We start from the raw sequence: 21,370 nt of genomic DNA, 5'->3' as shown, positions 1-21,370 counted from the left end.
GCAGGTCCTGCTTGACCAACCTGATCTCCTTCTATGACCAGGTGACCCGCCTAGTGGATGAGGGAAAGGCAGTGGATGTGGTCTACTTGGACTTCAGTAAGGCCTTTGACACTGTCTCCCACAGCATTCTCCTAGAGAAGCTGGCGGCTCACGGCCTAGACAGGTACACTCTTCGCTGGGTAAAAAACTGGCTGGACGGCCGAGCCCAGAGAGTTGTGGTGCACGGAGTTAAATCCAGTTGGCGGCCGGTCACGAGCGGTGTTCCCCAGGGCTCAGTTTTGGGGCCGGTCCTGTTCAGTATCTTCATCAATGATCTGGACGAGGGGATCGAGTGCTCCCTCAGTAAGTTTGCAGACGACACCAAGTTGGGCGGGAGTGTTGATCTGCTGGAGGGTAGGAAGGCTCTGCAGAGGGACCTGGACAGGCTGGATCGATGGGCCGAGGCCAACTGTATGAGGTTCAACAAGGCCAAGTGCCGGGTCCTGCACTTCGGCCACAACAACCCCAGGCAACGCTACAGGCTTGGGGAAGAGTGGCTGGAAAGCTGCCCAGAGGAAAAGGACCTGGGGGTACTGGTTGACAGCCGGCTGAACATGAGCCGGCAGTGTGCTCAGGTGGCCAAGAAGGCCAACGGCATCCTGGCCTGTATCAGAAATAGTGTGGCCAGCAGGAGCAGGGAGGTGATCGTGCCCCTGTACTCGGCACTGGTGAGGCCGCACCTCGAATACTGTGTTCAGTTTTGGGCCCCTCACTACAAGAAGGACATGGAGGTGCTGGAGCGCGTCCAGAGGAGGGCAACGAAGCTAGTGAAGGGCCTGGAGCACAAGTCTTATGAGGAGCGGCTGAGGGAACTGGGGTTGTTTAGCCTGGAGAAGAGGAGGCTGAGGGGAGACCTCATCGCACTCTACAACTACCTGAAAGGAGGGTGTAGCGAGGTGGGTGTTGGTCTCTTCTCCCAAGTAACTAGCGATAGGACAAGAGGAAATGGCCTCAAGTTGTGCCAAGGGAGGTTTAGATTGAACATTAGGAAAAATTTCTTTACTGAAAGAGTGGTCAGGCCTTGGAACAGGCTGCCCAGGGAAGTGGTGGAGTCACCATCCCTGGAGGTATTTAAAAGACGTGTAGATGAGGCCCTTAGGGACATGGTGTAGTGGGCATGGTGGTGTTGGGTTGACGGTTGGACACGATGATCTTAGAGGTCTTTTCCAACCTGTATGATTCTATGATTCTATGATTCTATGATTCTACCCAGAATTACAAGGAACAGTGGGTAGGTCTGCCTCAGTTCCACCTTAGATCTGTGTAGTGGGCCACAGGCATAGGCTGGAGATTCTTTGATCATCTTCATGGCTCAGTCCTCTGACCTCGCTGCTTTTGTGGTGAGGGAGAGATCCCATCACACTTGTACCTTGAGTGCCTCCTGTTACAACTCTTCTTCCAATACCTTCAGAACTTCATGCTGGAGTTCTGTCTGTATTTTCCCCACAGCAGTGTCCTAGCCGCTACAGGCAGCATCAGTTGACTTGGGCAGCATATATCCTGTGACAGAGATCACATGCCCTCATAGCAGGCTACTCTGTCTCCCCATCCCGATAGAATTAGTTCTCTCATCACCATAGCCAATGAAGCCTTGCTTCTGATTCAAAGAGAAGTCTGAGTTAATTCAGACAATGCTGTTAGTGTTTCTGGAACAAAGATACTCTGAAAGTTCGCCAGAGGTTGGGCATTTTACAAGGCCTTTTTTCAGGAAAGGAGGGTCTCCCTTCACTGCCATTGGAGTTCTCAGCAGCCATAGGCACTGACGCTCACCTTGGAGCTCCGCTAGACAGTTTAGTAGCATTGCCTACATTCAAAGAGGTTGTGCCCTATTCCGGGTTTAGTGGTAGCTTAGTAGCAATAAATTTCATGCAGTACCTCATAAAAAAGGCAGGTGAGAAGCACATTTCCCAAAGACCAGTTGCAGGTGCACATATAGCAACCGATTAACTTAATTTTTAAAAAATATGAACCTCCATTGTTGCCCTCTCCTGTAGTAACCTTTCTGCATCACAGATTTTTTGGCAGCAAAATCATCTCATGCTTCATGGCTTCTAACATTTTGTGTGTGTAATTCCTTTTTTTAATGTTACAGAATACAAGATGGCAGATTTTTCTTAACAAGGTCTAATGATACATCATTTCTTTTTGGAGTGATAACAGTAAATTTAAGATCAAGCAACCTATATAAAGAGCTCAGAATGTTCCTTGCATCTACATAGTATCTTCTTTTCCCTGAATTTCACTTGCATTGTAATCCCCATTTGCTTCATTTTGTTAGACTCCTCTGAAACTCAAGAATTCTCTGGTCTCAGGCAAGACCAGAAATTAACTAACCTGTATAATTATTTTGTAGCGGTTGCAATTTTTTGCCAATTTACTGCTTCTTCCAGAAAACTGACATGTTTATTAAACAGCAGAGGTCTCAGTGTAGAGGCAGCCTGCTAATCCCCACTCTCATCTGAAAGTTGATCTCCCCCTCCCACCGTCACAGAATGCTTATTATAAAGTGAAAGCCTACCTATTTACAAGGACATTCCAGTATTTTGAGATAAAGATCTCTTGATCTGGTTTGTTCTGTCAGACTGAGAACCAAATTTCTCTTGCACATTCAGAGACTGGAGCACACCACTCATGCGAATTTAAAAGAAGATGAGATATCCACGCCACAGTGAATGGAAAGGCTTGCTTCCCAGCAACCCTGTGCTACTAGTTCTGTAAAAATGGAATATTACTGGAAAGCTTTGCAAATGTTGGTCATGTAAACAGATCTTTATACATAGCAGCTGGATGCCCTTGGGAGGATTTATGTCATCTGCCAGTCTCTGAGAGGCTCCACCTGGGAATCAGACAGCATTGGATCAGCTGGCCAGGAAAGCAGGCTCAGGTCAAGGAATCTGTTTGGTGGGCACCCCAGCTAGCTGATATGTGAAGGAATCCCACAGGTCAAGGGGAGGTTGTGGTTGATCAGTATCTTACTTTGGGGCTTTGCTTTGTTGTTCTGGCTTCTGTTTCCAACCAACTTGTTTAATGTTGAGCCCATCCCCTTCCCACATCATTCCTCTATCCTTGACTCTACTTAATAGCATGGATTCCCTTTCCCTTTAAAAGGTCTAGCTGTTGGCATCTCTGGTGCTTGGCTGTGGTTTGTCTGACTGGAATACCTATTTCCATGCTGTAGTCCTACTTTAGCTCTTCGGCTGTTTTCTTTCTGGCTTGGTCCCAAGCACAGTGTTCCCCTGCAAAGTTCTCTTCATAGTGCTGGCGGGAAAATGTGGACCAGAGAGTTGTGCAGATTATGAAGGATTTGGAGGTTCTGGAAGATACCACATTTTAACATAATTTCCAACTTGGATAGAGTTGTGCACTGTGAGTTCTGTAGATCTCTCTTTACTTGAGAGGTATTGTGTCCACCTTTCTGCATTGATGCATGGCGATACATTGGTGGTGGTAGTCACAAGAAAGAATAAAGGTAAAAGTACTACACTTAGTTGAGATGATGCAGCGCGTGGATCATTGGGGGTGATGTTGCAGAATGTGCATGGGCAATACAAGAGAAACTGAGCTTGCTGTTGTGCTGTCCTGGTGAACTGACAGCCTGTGTTCTGGATTCTGCGTAAATATTTAACATGTTGAGCAAGCTCCCTGAGGAAAACAACCAACTGTTGAAATCTCTCATGCCTAAAAGCTCCTGTTGCGGTAATTTTTTCTGTTTGCACATCCTCGTTCAGAACTGGAACCTCTTCTTGGAAAATACTCTGGGAGGTAAACAACTGTGCTTAGGAAAACTTGGTGATTACTTCCTATTGGCAGAAGCTAGCTCTTCTTTGGAGCAGTGCCAGCTTTGGAAAGGAAATACCTTCTCTTATTTCTTAGTCATTCCCTAGGCTTTGAAATTCCTTTAGAAGTTCAGAGCCCCTGAGAGTCCTGGCAACTTTCTTGTTTTGTAATTTTGCAATTATTTCCTTATATTCTTCTTTGGGTGCCTTCACCTAGTTCTGCATTTTGTACACAGAAGCCTGCCTCCAAGCTGTCGTAAGAGACCCGGTGTGAAAAGAGGCAGAGGAAAGTTATCAGGAGATGTCAAGTTAGGAATCAGTTCTGTCTCAACACACATTCAGCGTGACCCAAAATGTGAGGGGTATCGTCAGAATGGTCTGTCTCCTGCCTCATACACTTTCGATTTGCTGAATGCTCTGAGGGCGCAGGGTGACAGCTGGTGTTCACAGAGGGACGAGTCTGTTATGTTTCCTTTCTGGTAGCCTCATTTATTTGCTCTGTTAGCACTTGACTTTAATGGTAACTCTTATGTAAATGGTCAGGGGCAGTTGAAGCCCTTTGTATACTAATTAAATAGATCATATGCTAGTATTTGAATGTGGAAAATGCAGTGCTTTAAGGTGATTAATTAAAAGTGCCAGTCAGATCTTGTAACTTAGGTGAGTCTTTAATATAATAGATAACCTAAGATGAAATAAATAGTTGCTTAACTCACCTTCGCATGAATGAGTCAGTTGTTCATGTAGTAATTCCTTCATTTTAGCCAGTCACATTTTAAGAATATTTTTTGCTTTTGGTAGTCAGAAGTGGTGAAATCTGTTTGTTGACTTTAATCATAGGAGTACTTCATATTGCAGGGTTTATCCATTGCAATTAGTATTAGTAGCTGATACATTATACACTTTAATCATGTGTTTCAAATTTATTTTGTGTTGTTTACATATTGTTCACTTTAAATAGTGTATTGCTTGAAGTAGGGCGGCATGAACAGCAACTTGTGCCATATATTTACTGCAGAAACACTAGTAACAATGTTGAATTAAATACAGAAGTGTCAATATTTAGATTGTATGTAAATATGATTTCCAGAAATATGCAGGGTATGTTATTTACATTGGATGCTTCTTCAATATTATGAGCGAAGAAACTATTAAGCGCTGACATAACGAACACATAAAATTAATAGTAATCTAGAATTTAGTGGGGTTGTAACTGGAAGTGAGGAGAGATGATATAGAGCAATCTCAGGGGGGCAAGAGCACAGTGAAAGACATCTGTATGGATGCGTTTGAGGGTACTTCTTGCATGATGAATGGATATTAAGAATCTTGGAAAATATGGCTCCAATTTTTTTCCAAATTCATTTTGTTCCCATCTGTCCTTGCATATAGCAACAATTTCCTAAGGTTGTTTCTTAGCATTCTTTTTTCTTTCTTTGGTAACATGATCTGCTATGCCTGCATGCTTGGTGAGGACCCTGAAGGAATGCATCCTGCATGTCTGTACTGTGTTGCAACTCTCATGTAAACTTGTACTGTATATTGGACAATAGTTTGCAAAAAGAAAAGGCTGCGGTTATCTAAATAAGGGTATTTTTAGTGCAATTTAACATATTTCAGTTTTACAGGCCTGATTCATTATTATCTTTTCCCTTTGGTAGACAATTACATGTACAGAGAGAGTGAAGGGTTCCCAAATCAGAATGTTTCCCCTTCATACAGATTTAAAAGCCTTGTTTAAGATTGATTGATTAAGATTGTTTAAGACATTGGAAACCTTAACTTTTCAAACATTAACAGGGAATTTTGTTGAGAAATAATTTTTATAATTAAAGTTGTGATGGCTAGTCTGTTGGTTAATTTGGATTGCTTCAGTGCTGGTTTACTTGGATAAATTGTGTTTCCAAACTTTAAATAGCAAGAGGCAAAGCCACAGCAGCTGCATGGCACTTTTTCTTAACGTAAATCTCCACTGATTTTTCTTTTTTGGTCTTTAATTGACCTGACAAATTACAATGGTTGGTTACTTATTTAGAATAATTGATGATAATGATGAAAACGTGGTTTTCATAAATATAAAAACATTTTGTCCATTACAGTTGTCTTTCTGTTCCAAATGCAATAGTAAAGTTCGGCTGCATGAAAATGAAAGGCTATGGGAGACATCTTTAATTCAAACTAATGTTTCTGGAGATATTTTGGCATGTTTCACACATACTTGGTGTGTTTTGCCAAAGGGCAAAGGAGCTCGCCTGGCTTTCTGAGTCTAGGAGGTCACCTGCTGGTTGCTCTGCCTCAGTGCATCCCGACATCTCTTTCCGAGCTGGAGCATCAGAAACGACCCAGGGAGTGCTGGAGATGTGTCTCCATGCATCAAAAGGTGAAACTGTTGATGCTGCTTCAGGAATGGAAACTCATCAAGCACTCAGATATGTTTGAGTAAAGCTTTCAGTCAGTCCTAAGCCTTTGTTTGTGCTGTGCAACCATGTATCCAGGGGCACAGAGCAACAATTTTACATGGTGATGAAAAAGGGCAGGCAAGTACATGGCCTTGAATTTACCGAAAAAAGGACATCTCTTGTTTCTATTGCTTATTAGGAGGTACAGCAATTTCATTTGCTTATGAAATAAGCTATAGTAGTATTGGCCTCTGCAGAGCACAATGTTAAAACGTGGGGAACGTGGACAGTAGTCAGAGTTATCAGTTACTGAAATCATCTGGAAAGGCAGATGTGGGAGCGCGAATGAGAGAAACAGCTCTCCCTATCCTCCTTATGGACACTTGGTCTGCTATGAGGACTTCTCAGATACAGTTTGCTGTGAAAAGAAGGATCTCAAGTTTGTTTTAAGAACTGCTTTAATGAAAAACTCTGTTCATCAAAAGCTCATTTTCATTGTGCAGAACTCTCTGGCATGAGGTTGCTTCTGATACCCATTTAAAACTAGTGTAGATGTTACCACACTGCACTGTGCAATGAAGGTATGTCCTGAATCCCTCTATGATGTTCTTCAATTTACACGAGGGGACCTTTGACACACCACCTGCTTCTTAAACTCAAGTGTCATTAACAGCCCAGAATTCCAAGGTAAATGCTAAATAAATATCTGTAATGTAGGAGGAAGATGTTGAGTCAAGTAGTTTACAATTATACAATGGGACCCTTTTTCCTTCACTTCAGTCTACCAGTTTGATTGAACCAAAAACCAGATACTTCTTCCTTTAGGTGGAACAGATGCAAGTAGATCTGTATCTCAACACAAATTGGCTTCAAAGGGAAATTGCTAGTCTCAGTTAAGACAAACATTTATAACACTCATAAACCATTATAAAGAATACTGAGAATACTTCGAGTAATTTTTAAACAGGAGTTATCAACAAATCCACTAGTACTTTCTTATTTTGGTGGTGTTTAAAATGTAATAGTTTATCATAATTATTCCATTTTAATCCAGGTGTATTGGCATGTTTCTTCCTGATTAGTCAGTGATGTTTTTCTCAGTTACTCTTGTCTCGTCTGGACTTTGAGTTTAAAAGGAAAGACGGCGTCTTAAGCATTGGCGAACAAATGAATCACTATGATGAAGCTGGCATGTGAATTTATAACCTAGAAGTGTTTTAGGTAGCTGTGTATGTTTCCATCCTCTAGTTACTGTGAAGAAATCTCATGCCCACAGTTATGTCATGGTAACTTGGTCATGTGCCCACATTCTCAATCCTTCCCCAAGTGCTTTGGAGGAAGAATTTAGGAATTAGCATGCTTGTCTGCAGTCATTGTGCACAGCCTGATTTTTCCAATTAAATGTGTTTCAGAATTAGTATTTGAAGTTTAATGCAGAAGTGAGATATTATTGTTCTTACTGGGGGAGAAAGGAGATGATTCTTTAATGGACTTTGTTAGTATAAAATGAATGCATTACATGGGTTACTGATAGGTGCAAGCTGGCACTTACACGACTGTTTCTAACTGTCAGAGCAGTAAAGTTCCTCAATAATCACAGTAGTGAAGGCGATCCCTTTTAAGGGAGAATTTGGTCACTTTAGGAACAGGATTTAAATTTTGTGTCCATAATAACAGAAATCTGAGTTTATTGACCCAGGTTCTTACCAGGCCTAAGCCTCCTTCTCACAGACTTTCTCCCCCATACACAAACACTGCTTTATAACGCAGGGGTTATGTGAACACAGAGCAGCATACCTCCGTTAGAGGAAGTCCTCAAATTCTGTGGTAAGTGTAAAGAGCAAAGGGAAGATCTCACCCCCACTTTGTGCAGAGGCCAGGGCAGCGCTGCAGTGAGCTGGGTAGCACTCCCACCCGCCACAGACCTGCTGGTGGGATGGTCACGCCTGCGCTCTTCAACCCCAGAGCGACTCGGAGTTTTGTGCTTAAAAGCAGTTTTTCAGGGGTTGCAAAACATTATTGACTGCAGTATAAAATATCTAATGCTGCAGCCTTTCCAGCCTTCTTTGGCCATTGGTTGTAATCTGTTCATATGTAAATAAAGTTTTCATTTTATTCCACTGCTCTGTGAGATTACAGAACTGTTTTTCACTGCTTATGTTCTTCTGCTTCACAGGGATATGTCAAGCACTTTTATGGAAAATACATCTTAGTCAAATAGTGTGTTTTAATGAGTCTTTTAGTTTGGTTGATTAAAAGTAATTGTATTAACATAAGGAGCTAAGATTTCTATAGAGTTCTTCTTTCTGTAATTCCTTGCCTAGTCTCAAATACCATAAAATGCTTCAGTGACGTGTGTCTGTTTAACGAGGAAGTGCAGTAAAGAAGAGAATAGAAGGTTAATAGAAATAATGGGATGAAATTCTGATTGTTTCAAAGTTAGTGGAGCAAGGCTTTTGCTCACAACATGAGGCCAGAAGGAATTTCCTGTGGCTATCTAATCTGAGTTTCTTATAATACAGGTACATATAGTTTCATAAAAAAGATTCTTTCATCAAGCTTAAGTGTCATGGCTTGAACTAAAAGGAAGTATGGTCTTGCTTCTTTACTAATAACTCAAATGATAAAAAATTTGCCGTAATTGCTAGCTAAGTTGCAATAGTAACCCGTTGCCTTGTTTAAAATGTACCCTATCTGCAGCTTGAATTTATAAAGCTGTAGTTTTTAGCCAGATTCATTTAGCTGCTTTTCCTGTATGAAATTTTCCATTTGGACAGACAATCCATGGGACCATGATCAGATTACTACTTTAGTTTTACTTGAATAAGCTGCGTAGGTTGAGCTTCCTAGACTCAGCTGTTCCTCAGGCCACAGAACTAAAACACCCCTTGGCGTCCTGTTAAATACGACTAGTTCAGTATCTCTTGAATGGCTTGACTGCATGCTCTTTTCCAGGGATCTTTTCCTTACCTTGCAATTCTGCAAAGTAAGTCTTTTTATTGTTTAAATGAATATTGTGACAAGTGTGATGATTAGATTTCATGAGATTTGCATTTCTAAACATGGTTATTTTTATGCAGTATTGACTAGCACTATAATATCATGGATTAGATTACTTAGTAATAAGTCAAGACTAAAGTAGTTCCAGGTATGAATCAAAAGTCTGGATTTTGTTTTAGTTTTGTTTTTCTTATTTACGCGGCCACTACACTGACTTCTTTCGGATTGTGTTCCTTGGTGTTACTGAGGGAATAATTGCTCTTATTGACTCGACAGAGTATGTGGGTACTTCATAAAATTGCATCAAAAATAGATTTTCTTAAATCATGAAACCGGTTATTTATCAAACATAGTCAATTTCCATTGTTCAGAGTTGGATCAAAATACCATCTTGCTCCAGCCCTGGAGAAACTTCAAGTCTTCTATTTTGGAATCACTGAATTTCCTTACAGAAATGCATCTCTCCTGTATCATCACAGCATTGCCATGGAAACTAATAATATGCCCCAGCTTTCAGGAAATGCTCTCAACACTGTAAGATTAACTATTGTTTTAAATGAGATAACTGGGCTGCCTTTGCAAATTGTTTACTTTTTCATAGTTATAGCAGCAGCCTGGAACCCTAATTATTGTCTAAATTAACTTGAGATGTATCCACTTGTATATAATCCTTTTTATGTTCATTATGTCGGCGCTCAGCTCTTTCAGCATCTTATTTAGTACCATTGGTAGCTCAACACTTTAGCTGGAATTCCCTTGGTGACTTTTCACTTGGTCCTCTGTGTCGGGTGACAGTCTGCCCAGAACATTATGCCTGTTCACCTACCTACCATCGATACTGGGTATGATCATAACCTTTCTACTGCATATAAAAGCCTGATGATGCTTTTGTGACTATCAAAGATGTGAGGAAGATATGAGGTGTTTTGTAGTCATCACCGATTCTTTAATTGCCTTTATGAAATAAATAGGTAGGAGGATGAGAAGCAATTGTGTATGATCTGAATTAATCTGTGAAGTATTGGAGGGATAAACTGCTGTCCTTTCCACCAGCACTTCTGCAGTGGTGAGAATTGATGGAAACCAGTTTTTCCAGGAAGAAAATTTCTGTTCATCAATTGTCATTGTCAAGAAAAGAAGGAAATGAGGACCAGGTTGTTCTACTGAAATATAATCCATTTTTTCACATAGAGCTTATTCTCAGCCACAGTTCCCATTTGCCACTGTATGTTCAAAACACTTGTATTAATTGGAGACAGTTTGTTAGGTTTTTTTTTTTGTGTTTTGGGGTGGATTTGTTTTTGGGTTTTTGTTTGTTTTGGTTTGTTTTTTTAAGTGGCAGCTTGTGAAACTTACATTAAATACCTGGTAGTTAAAGGGAAAAACAATCTCAGTACTCTCTATGTGGGTACAATATTACCTGCAAGTACTCACAGCCTAAATATGAAAAGGTCATTGCTCACCAGAGGGGGGAGTTCGTTACTGGGCTCTGCAGCAACAGGTTACCCTTGTAAATGCGTTTCCCATTGAAATGTAGCCACGCTGGGTTATCTAGTGTTATCGGATCACTTCTTATGATAAATCATAGGAGTAAGAACCACTCTTTCTTACTATTTAACATATCTGAGCAGGCCCTTTTAAGAGATTTTCTTTTTTCTTTACAAAGTGGACGAGAGATGAACTATGCTCCAAACAAGGTCTGGCTGATACTGGAGACAATCTCAATCAAATGGAAATTCAAAATTCACAGTAACTGAAATACTTTTAATCCATGCTCATTGGTTAGTTTCTTTATTTCTTTGAAATAGGGTCATATTTTCCTTTGTTATGCTAGAATCTAAGATAATATATGAGAGAAAAAAGTTTATTTAAAAATTCACATTATTACTGCCTGAAAGTTTAGTAAGACTTTTGAGTTCTGATACTGCCGTACTTACCGCAAACTGGATCGTCAGAGACTAACAGCATTGTAGATTGTCAGGAGGCTGGGTCTTGGTAATGTGTTTTAAGAAAACACTTAATTGAAAATGTCATCTGCTCTTTGCTGTACTAATAACTGATATTAGGTTTCGGGGAGGGTCCCTCAGTACTGGAGGACAAACAAGTCAGTCCCAAAACAGCAGACCTAAAGATGCTTTGTTTCCAAGATATTTGTTCTCAATATCTCTGGGCCCCTGCCTTTATCACCTCCCTTCAATAAACCTGAGTTCTTCTTCCCTTCCTTTCGCATTCCTTAACCATCCTCATCAAGCAAAAGACGACATATGCTGTGTCTCATCTGCTGCTGTGCACATACGTTTTTTCTGGCTACTGCCATGCAGAATGTGTAACAGCTGAACTCCACCAACCTCTGCCCCCCCCGCCCACTGAGGGACACCATTCTGTAGCAAACATTTACACGCATACACATTTACTTTATGTCCTTTCCTAGCGGTAATCCCTTAAAACGCAAATATAGTTACAAAAGCTTCATGTTAATTACATGGGATCCAATTAGAATGGATTCTTTTATTTAAAAAATGTAAAATCAACAACAGACTGTTCTTTGGACAGTAGAATTGAAAAAGCTCAGTTTCTTAGATGTCTTCCTGCTGCCCTAGCTTCCCCCATGTTCTTTTTGAATACTGCTGCAGTACCCAGAGTCCAGAGCCTCCGATTTTCACAAAATTTGCAAGAATGTGCTATCTTAAGACCTCTGTCTGCCCTTAAGCTTGGTTAAAATTAGCTAATAGGTTCAGAAGAGCGACAAGGCTGACAGGCAGATAGCATATGTTTAATTTCATTATGAAATAAAGCTAAAAGAGGCTCTAGAAGGGATTCTTCAGTGTGCTGTATTTGTGGTTGACTGCACAGATGTGACAGAAAGCAGCTTTCAGATGTCTTCAGCCAAATGCATTTTCAATTACAGGGATGGAAGGACCAGGAAAGCTGGGTTCCTGCCTCATTTAAAGGTGAGAATGGCTGATGGACATGTTGCAAGTGGCTACTCAATGTTGTTTTCTTCTTGCCTGATGTGCAGAGCGATACTTTCTGAGCAATATTCCAGCTCTACTCTCAGCACAAAATAATTTTGTTTTGGGCTTTTTCTATAAAATTCGTCACAGTAGTATGTGGGTACTTCACTAACATTGTTTTCTCTTAAGAGCAATGTGGGGGGAGAAGGGTTCTATAGTATCCAGTTCTTTGCAAGCGAAATGAGATGTAGGAAGTTTTGTGTCAAAAGCATCCTCTAGTGTTGATTGCCGCCTTCTGAGATGCCTCGGGCATGGTTTCTCAGACCATTTGGCATTATACATCATTTCATTATGTCCAAGTCACTGCTCTTGCTGTCCTCAGTTACAGTTATAAATGCTTGAGACTTCAGTATTTCAGACCCTGGGCCTCAATTTGTTATGCAGGGGAAAAAAAGAAAACATATCTGAAGTATTGTGGCATAACTGAATTGTGAACTGTATGCTGCCAGCTGGGAAGGAAGCCGATTAGAAATATTTGATTGCTTTAATGATAGACAGTCTATTCTCCTCCTGCAACCTCCTGCTTGGATTTCTGCCCAAAGTGGAGGGAACTTGGTGACCTGAGACCTAGTGCCTCATGTCACTCCTCAGTATTTGACTATGAGGCTACTGCAAAGGCAATTTTGCTGTGTCTGTAGTCCAATGATATGGATAGTTCAGTGGCGTGAATCAGATCTTCAGCAACTTTTGTTTTAGGGGTAGGATGCTGTCCACTTGTTATATAGAGCCCCATTCCCATATTTTTCACAAGTTAGTTTCCAGATTTATTTGGCCTGCCATTTCTGCATTCCTAACTCTCAACCTAACCTGGAAAGGCCCTACTTATAGGCCATTTCCTAGGAAATACCCCAAAAGTACTAATGATTCTGTTTCATTAACAACAGAGGCAGGGGTCTTATCTATAACATTTTTTCACTATAGTGCATTAATTTTTATCTACAGTGGGATTCTCCTGTGAAGAAAGACCCTGTGGGAAAAATGTACCCATGTAATAGAAGAATTTCACAGTATATGTGGACAGGGGACAAGATTACTGTTGAATTGTCTAATCTGGATAATCCTTATTTTCTTGATATTTAAATTTGAAATCTAATAATATCTCAAGGTATGATGTTCATGTAATTTTTAAAGATTAAATAGAAAAAAAGAGGAAAAACTAAATATGTAGTGTTTACGGATGCCTCGTGAGGGGCATTTAAGTTTGATGCAATGAATCTTTGACAGTTGCCTGACATCTGAGCCCCTACACTGCTGAAGTAAATTGACATCCACTTTGTTGACCAGCAGGGAAGGACCCAGCATTCTTGACTTTTCAGTTTCACAGCTAAGAATCAGGAATCTCAGGTTCTTCCCAGTTTTTGTAAGACTAAAACTGTGTGTTCCACACACTGAACTCTTGTGGTCTCTTAGAACTCCTAGATTTCCAGTTCCCATCTCCACTCCTAACACTACTCTTCCCAATAGTATTTTAGCTTGCTGATTGAGTTTAAAAATAACCTCTCCACTCTGTCCCTGCCCTGCCCCGGGCTGCCTTTAGCCCTGGTCTCTTCCCTGATCCAGTCTGCCACACAGCTCCACATTGTTACGTTGGCATGATTATGGAGAAATCATAGAAATGAAACAAGTGGCAAGGAAGAGCCATTTAAAATAAATGCTTCTCCCAAAACAGGCAGACTTCTGCCAAATATGGCAAGTCATACTCAGCAAAAAACTCATCAATTGGCAGATCCAGTGCTATGGCTGTCCTCAGGCTCCGACTGGGACAGAGGGGGACAAACACCGTGATGCTGGGCAGTTCCTCCAAGCTGCGCAATGGTGTCCTACTGGAAGACATTCTGTAAGGGGCCTTTCGTGTGACAACCTGCGCACACCCCCTTGTCCTCTGACATGTAAATTCCAACTCTTCTTACTGCCGGCAACATACCCATAGAATGTAGGACAGTTGAAGGCCCTGACCTACAACAACTTATGACATAAGCTGTTTACCTTTACTAATAGAACATTGAAAAAAATTGATTACAGTGGCATAAAGACCTTTGCAAGAAGAAAAATACTTGGTGAAAAAAGACATCCTGAATCTGACATGCATGGCATAAAGACCTGCCAATGACTGGAAATGACTTGCTGTTGCCTCTTCTGGAAGGGATGAGACAGTGGGCTAAAAAGTCTGGGTATCATTTGCCTAAGCCACTGAAGTTAGTGAAGAAAGACAGAGAATTAGGTGAATGTCAAGAGACTTTCTCCTCATGACACATGCACAGTCCAGGTTAACAGTGACCCTCCCATCATCGTAACAGCAACCCCTGCATAATATCTCTGCTTTTGCTACAGATTGTGAAATGATTCAGCTGACTCAGCAGGGAGAAAATCTCCTAGAGTTCTCAGTGTTTAACATGTTCCTATGTTGATTATGATGTAGGAAACCCTGTGCTGTCTAAGCATCAGCCATTTGCCTCACAGGTGAAGGAAAATCAAGTAGAGGTAGTTTGCACTAAGGGATTAAATTGCTTCTATTTAGTACACCAGATGCTATGCATTTCTGAAATCCTACTGAAACACACCTATAATCTAAAATTTGCTCGTGTTGACTACATCTAAGTTTGCACAGTGCATTCTCTGTTGTTACCAGGCTAGAGCACCACAGTGACACCCCTTCCAGCTCTCTTTCTCTGCATCCTGTAGTTTTGCAGCCTTTGATCCGTTATACTGAAGTCTTAGGTTTGGGCTTCTGATAGAAGCACAGAGTGTATGTTCCTGTGATCCGTTCTTGACCCTTCTTCACTGAGGAAATCTTCAATGATTTGTTAAGCTAATGTTGCTCACTGCGTCACACTAAGGATGCCACTATCTTGTCTTCAGTTGTAACAAAGTATATTGAGGAAAAGAGCTGGCAATTTGTAGACCGTGATATTATTCTTTCTGCCAGTGGGTTAGGGACTCACCCCAGAGGTGGACTTTGCTTCCAAACATCATGCTTCATAACCAACAAGGGATCTCGCATCAGTTTGTCTAATCCTCCTTGTAACCGATTTACACTTTTAGGCTCTGAAACATCTTGTGTTAATGAATTCCACAACTTACTTGTACATACTTTTAAAGGAAAACTGTATCCTTGGCTGCCATCCAGTTGTTGTAGCGCAAGACTGAAATAAAAATCATTACCCATACACCTTTTCCACGTCATTCATGGAGGTTTCATAGACTTGCATTAACAGACAAACCAAAGAGCCCGGGTTACCTAGTCTCCTCTAACGGACGCAACTGCAGAGTACCGAGTTCAAGGAGCGGGTCAGCCATTCCTGCCCTACACACAAGCAAGGAGCCTGTTGGATGCTGGCAGCCTGCTGGAAATGGCACGCGTTAGCGGAATGCCGAGCGCATGCCACAGCGGAGCAGCGTCTCCCCAGAAAGAACCGGTGCCTTTGGTGCACTGGTTATAGAGCACAGCTCCTGCCCGCCGGGGCGCGTCCGTCCGGGCTCGTGTGCCACCGGCGGGGCTGCAGCCGCGCCGCGGTCGCGGCCGCGGCTTCGTGCCTATCGCACTCGGGCACTGCCAGGCACCAGCGAGGGGCGGCTAGCGGCTGTCCCGGCCGGCCCGCTCCAGCCCCTCGGCCCGCAGACCGCCGCTCCGCGACGGCTGCCAGGCCGCGGGCCAGGCCGGCCGACAGCCCCGCCACCGGCGCGAAGGGCCCCGACGGACGCGGGCCCGGGCGTGCGCCACAGGCCGCCGGGGCCGCGGCTCGCGTCCCTGGCGCGCCCGGCCCGGCCCCGTAGGCCCGGCCGCGTGGGAGGCCGACTCCCGGCAGGGCCTTCCCGAGCGCCGCGCCGGTCCCCCCCGCCCGCTCTTGGGGCTCCGGCGGCGCCCGGGCCCCGCGCGGAGCCGGGGCGGGCCGCCCGCGGCCGCTCGGCCGGGCTCGGCGGGGCTGCGGGCCGTGTGAGCGCTGAGGGAGGGACGGAGCGGGTCAGAGCCGCGCGGAGGGCGGGGATAACCCCGCGGTGGCCGTCACGTGGAGCAGATGAAAGGGAAGCGGCTTGGCAGGGCGGAGAGGAGCCGGGGCGAGGGACGGGGAGCGCGGGGCAGGCGGCGGCGAGGAGCGGGGCGCAGCGCGGCGGGAGGGCTGCAGCCATGGGGCGCTGACCCGCCCAGGACCCCGGCCCCGGAGCTGGAGCCGCTCGGGAGCGATGTGCGGCGGCGGGGCGCCGCTCCCCCCCGCCGCGTGATGAGGGGCTGCGGGGCCGGCGCGGTGCTGGCCGTGCCGCCGCCGCTGCTGCTCGGGCTGCTGCTGGCCGCGGCGCCGGGCGCGGCGCTGGGCAAGGAGACGGCGTTCGTGGAGGTGGTGCTCTTCGAGTCCAGCCCCAGCGGCGACTACACCACCTACACCACGGGGCTGCAGGGCCGCTTCTCCCGCGCGGGGGCCACGCTGAGCGCCGAGGGCGAGATCGTGCAGGTGAGCGCCGGCCGGGGGGCGCCGCCTGCCCCAAGATGGCTCCGCGGGCCCGGCCGCCCGTCACCTGGCGGCACAAAGCCCGCGCCGGGCCGGGCCCGCCGCCCCACGTGCGCCGCGCGGCCTGGGGGCGCGGGGCGCCGCGGCCGCGGTGACAGATGCGCGCCCGCGCACAAAGGCCCCGGCGCGCCCCGCCGAGCCCCGGCCTCACCTTGCCGGGCCGGCGCCGAACCCCGCGGACCGCGGCGCCGCGCTCGCGCCGCTTGACAGCCGGGCGCGCGGCGGGAGCGGGCCGAGCCGCGGAGCAGCGCGGAGCCGAGGGCCGCCTTCCGCGCGCCGCGGGCCCCGACAGGCTCCGCTCCGCGCCGCGCGCGGCCTCGCACCTCCGGCGGCCGCGGGGCGCGGGGCGGCGCGGTGCCTGCGCGGCGGGGCGGGGACCCTGCGCTCCGCGGGGGCGGGGCCGTGCTGCGGGGCGCGGTGCGGGGCCGCCCCTCGCTGTCCCGGCGCTGCTGGGCGGGGGCGCGGGGCGCTGCCGCGTTTGTCTCGGGTCTCCCCCGCGCCCCGGGACAGCCGCCACCGCGGCGCGGAAGCGCCGCCGCAGCCATCCGCCGCGGCGCGCGGGGTGCCGCTGGCCCTTGCTGCTCGTCCCTGCATCCTCTCGGACACCTGGTTCTGTGCGGGCCGCGGCGTTCTGCACGCCTGCTGCCCCTGCGCTCGCAGCTGGCTTAAGTGATTCTCTGACCGCGTAACATTTCTTACAAAGCTGTTCTTGACTTTCTCACCGGAGAAATAATTGTTGTATTTATCTGGACGCAGCTATTCTTTACTCTGTTTGCAACTCTTGAAGTGCTTATCTAATTCCTTTGTAGTCGCTTGTAATTGTTGACTTTATTTTTTTTCCCTTTGGCTAAGTAAAGAAAAATGACTTAAATGGTGTTTTAATAAGTTTGACTGTTAAGCTATTGCCAATAGCAATCCTTATGTCTCATTAACAGTTGTGGAGTTTGTTTGCTTGAGTTCCATGTATGTTCACATACCTACACACATAAATACACATATAAAATTTTAAAAAAGCTAACTGGTGGCAAGTAAACTCTAAAAACAACTGGTAAAGCTCTACAAGCACAAATACATTGCTATCAAAATAACCTTTTTTTCCCTTCATCTTTTAAAGTAACGAATACTGCTTTTAAGTGCTTATTTCAAAACAGTCTCAGCTGGGAGGATTTCTTATAAAAGTTCTCTTGCAGGCAGAAGAGTTGTGAGGACAAGCTGCTGATATAAGGGTTTCTATTTATTTTTCCAGAGAAAATAGGGATGGACCAATTAATTTATATTTCTGACATTTTTAAAAAAGGTGGTGCTAGCAGGGGCTGAAACAGACATTGACATTTTCTGACCTTTTGGTCCATTATCAAACAATACATGTAAGACTTAACACTGTGTCTTTGGGGATAACAAGAGACTCTGAAGTTTCTTTTTGTGTCAGGTGTTATTAACAACAGAATAGAGGCCATTTACTGAGGTCATACTTTCCTTGAGATTGTAAGTGAAAGTGGAGAAAAAACATACTGTTTTGTTAAGACTCAAATTTGCATCACTTGAAACAAATGTATTAAATGGACTTTTGTGGGCCTTATCAAGTATAACATCAACTGTCTGCTTCCTCTTAATACCTGAATTTACAGCCCCCAAATAAGAAAGGCTACAGTGAAAGCCAAATTATGCAGGAAATCTTTTACAGTCGTTTATCACTCAAAAACTGTTTTGCTTATTCATCTGTACATATACTAGATAACATACATCATGAACAGGCTATTTTTTTTCCCAAGCCACCGTGTGTGCTGTTTTTTTTTCAGAGAAGAGAATATGGCAGCCATTGCTCCAGAGCAGCTAGACTGAATGCTATCAGTCATATTTTCACTGTTGAGATTTTAGATTACATATAGCATCTCTTGTCAGTGTCATGCTTCCTTCATCTCCTCCTGAAAGTGAGTTTTTCAGAGCCAAAATTTATGAAGGTTTTCACAGCATTGTCTTGCCTCCCTGTTTCAGCTAGGCTGTATATTTATGGAACTATATGAATCTGCTGTTCTGGATCATCATTTAAAGCTCACTGTGAGATTTAGAAAAGGATCATGAAGCTAATGCCACTGAGAACCTGTTCAACAGTAGCTAGTGGTACATCAGTCAGTGAAGCAAGCTCTTCTTGGCCCCAACCACTTTGACAGTGCACACAGCTCTTTTAAGATCAAGATACATTTTTCTTTAAAATTAAATATTAGAAATTCTTGAAAATCAGGCACACATTAAAGAATGGATCAAAGGAATTGTGGTTTTGGGACTACACAAAGACTTACTTTTGTTTATGTTAATAGCATCAATTACTCATTGGTCTTGAAAGTCTGAACAAAAAAAAAAACAACAAGTTAAGAAACAATGCACTTTCAGCTTTTGATAGGTCATACATTCACTCCTAAACTGGTTATTGGTCAGATTCCTATCCAGTAGTGGTATGCTGTTATATTGTTTCTCATGTTATTGTGAACAAGTCTTATTAGGGTCAAGTGTCTACCAGAATAACTCTTCAGAGAGATGAAATGTTCATATGTCTTCTTTCATGTGGCCACAGTTTGTATTCAGCAAACTCATCCTCAGGTTGCTGTGTCAGCTGGTCCTTAAATTGCTCGAAGGTCTAACCATCTCAGTGGTATCTGGCATACTGGAATATTATGTGTTTCTTGGGGCAATATCCTGGCCGTTAGTATGGCTGAGATTGGAAATTGAAAATGTCTGATTAGGGAGTGATTGTGAAAACAAGACTTTGTTGAAACCTCGAAAATGATATTTTGCTTTAAAACAAATTATGACTGGTGAACTCCTTATGGTTGAAACTCCTTGTAGCATTCAGACCAAAAGCTCAGATGTAGTTCTGTGTCAAACTAGATGCTACATGGCCACAGATTTACAGTGCTAGGACAATAAGCTTCACTGATTCGACGAGCAGTGGCTTTTTTTGCTCAGAGTGGGATTACGTATCTTAATTCTACTTGCACTTGGCAAGATTCTGTTCCAGTTGCACTTGGCAAGATTCTGTTCCATAGCTAAGGTGTGGAGCATCAAATATTGTGTTTCTTATAAAGTTGTGGTCGTGATGGTACTGCTCAGGTGAGGTGCTGGGAAAAGAGGATCGAATTTAACGTTTGTTTTAGATTGCGTTAAAAATTCCGACATGTCAAAAACTTTAAATGATACACATTCATCATTGTTAATTCTCTCTCTTATTCTTTCTTTTTGCTAGTCCAGCCTTAGATACACTGCTGAATACAGTAATATAGGTGGGTTACCAATATATACAATTTTGAAGAGAAGCAGCATGGAGGACAAATTTAGGAATATTATGCCTGATTTTTCTTGTGCGATAAAAGTTTGGGTTTTGGTTGGTTTGTTTCTGCTTGGAAGCCTCATCAGGGGAATAATGAACTTTATGTAGCCATTGAACTGGAGTGATATGTGCATTACATAATAATCTCCAGCTGCATGTATTTTTTGTGCTCAAAAGGTAACAGCTTGGGGAGAACAAACATAACTGAGTGCTTTAAGCTCCAGGAAGAAAACAGAAGTGGCACACTTCCCAACTTGCACAGCAGTTCCTTGTAGCAATGCTATTGCCCATCTTCTTTCTCTTGCAGAAGGTGGGGAGGCTTAGAACTGGAGTGCAAGACCATGTGCCTGCGTGTTCCTTCCTTCTGTCTTACTTGAATAGCTTTGAACCTTTCCTCTGTTTTCTCAAAATGCAAAAGTTGCTAAAGACTGTGAACTTATCTCAGGTAGGCTTCGCATTTTGAAGCATCGGCAGAGTTTTTAATGGCGGTGAAAGCAGTGACTTGAAAAAACTGTGCAGATATATAGGTGTCTGGCAATGATCAGAGGAGGCTGAGTCAAGGGAACGTTTGTGTCCTTTGAGAATGGAAAACAAAAATGTGTATTTTCATTTTTTTGTTGTTTTGTGAACAGGCAGGTTAAGTTTCTTCTTACTTGAGTTGAGTGCCTGAAGGCCATTCAAATTGAGGAAGTGGAATTATTTGTGGCTTTGAGTCACTGTCTTGTTGGATGTTTTCTTTGCTAGTTATCCTCTTAGAATATGAAGACACCTGTGACTGGGTTTGTGTTAGTTTCCATACCTTAACTGTAAAGCTGTGGCTTACAGTAATGATCCTGAGGACATCAGGGGTAATACATTTCTCTGGTAAAACTGAGTTCCTAGTACCAGTTTTTGGGGCTTCAGGTTTGCTTTGTCATTGTGTCTTTGGAGTGAAGTATCTTGGAGTTGAGCTGTCACTGGAATGTGGCACTTTCATTCTGATGGAAAACAAAGAGCTGACACCCTGTGGATGCCGAGAGTGGGATGAGGAGAAGGGCTGTTCAGCATTTACTATGTTTCTCTGTTTTGGTACAAAGACAGGAGACCTGGAACGAATCTGTGCTGTCTTGTATGAGAAGTGGGACTAGGTTATAGGTTTTGTCCTCTCTGATCTTCAGTCTTTGATGTCATGAACAGATGCTGACATTTGGCAAATGTTGAGAGGCAAGTGAGAATAGTCATCTTTGAGATGTCCATCTTCAGCTGTTGAATCTAAGCACTGTCCTGCTTGAGCCTCTTATCTGAACTTGTGTCAGACAGAACTGTGAGTCCC

The 21,370-nt window shown here is 44.0% G+C and overlaps 1 protein-coding gene and 1 long non-coding RNA gene across 6 annotated transcripts in view; both read left to right on the top strand.

The window, feature by feature from the left end:
• ZNRF3 (zinc and ring finger 3) overlaps positions 1 to 21,370 on the top strand; it is a 117,629-nt gene that overhangs the window by 3,769 nt on the left and 92,490 nt on the right. For 2 of the 5 annotated variants that reach the window (XM_075167437.1, XM_075167431.1), the window contains exon 1: positions 16,367 to 16,676. The exons of 2 other annotated variants lie outside the window; for them this stretch is intronic. In XM_075167437.1, the coding sequence (XP_075023538.1) occupies positions 16,449 to 16,676 (228 nt within the window). In that variant the 5' untranslated portion in view covers positions 16,367 to 16,448. Of the gene's footprint in view, positions 1 to 16,295; positions 16,677 to 21,370 lie in introns of those variants that run through there. One more of the 5 variants, XM_075167430.1, reaches the window with a different exon arrangement.
• Positions 1,258 to 15,474, top strand: LOC142090099 (uncharacterized). Its single transcript, XR_012676420.1, has 3 exons — positions 1,258 to 10,995; positions 12,123 to 12,165; positions 13,171 to 15,474. It is a non-coding gene; the product is annotated as an uncharacterized LOC142090099 (long non-coding RNA).

Source organism: Calonectris borealis, chromosome 18, assembly GCF_964195595.1.
Source record: "Calonectris borealis chromosome 18, bCalBor7.hap1.2, whole genome shotgun sequence".
NCBI lineage: Eukaryota > Metazoa > Chordata > Aves > Procellariiformes > Procellariidae > Calonectris > Calonectris borealis.
The sequence above is the reverse complement of the archived record's forward strand: the minus strand, read 5'-3'. Positions and strand labels throughout refer to the sequence as shown.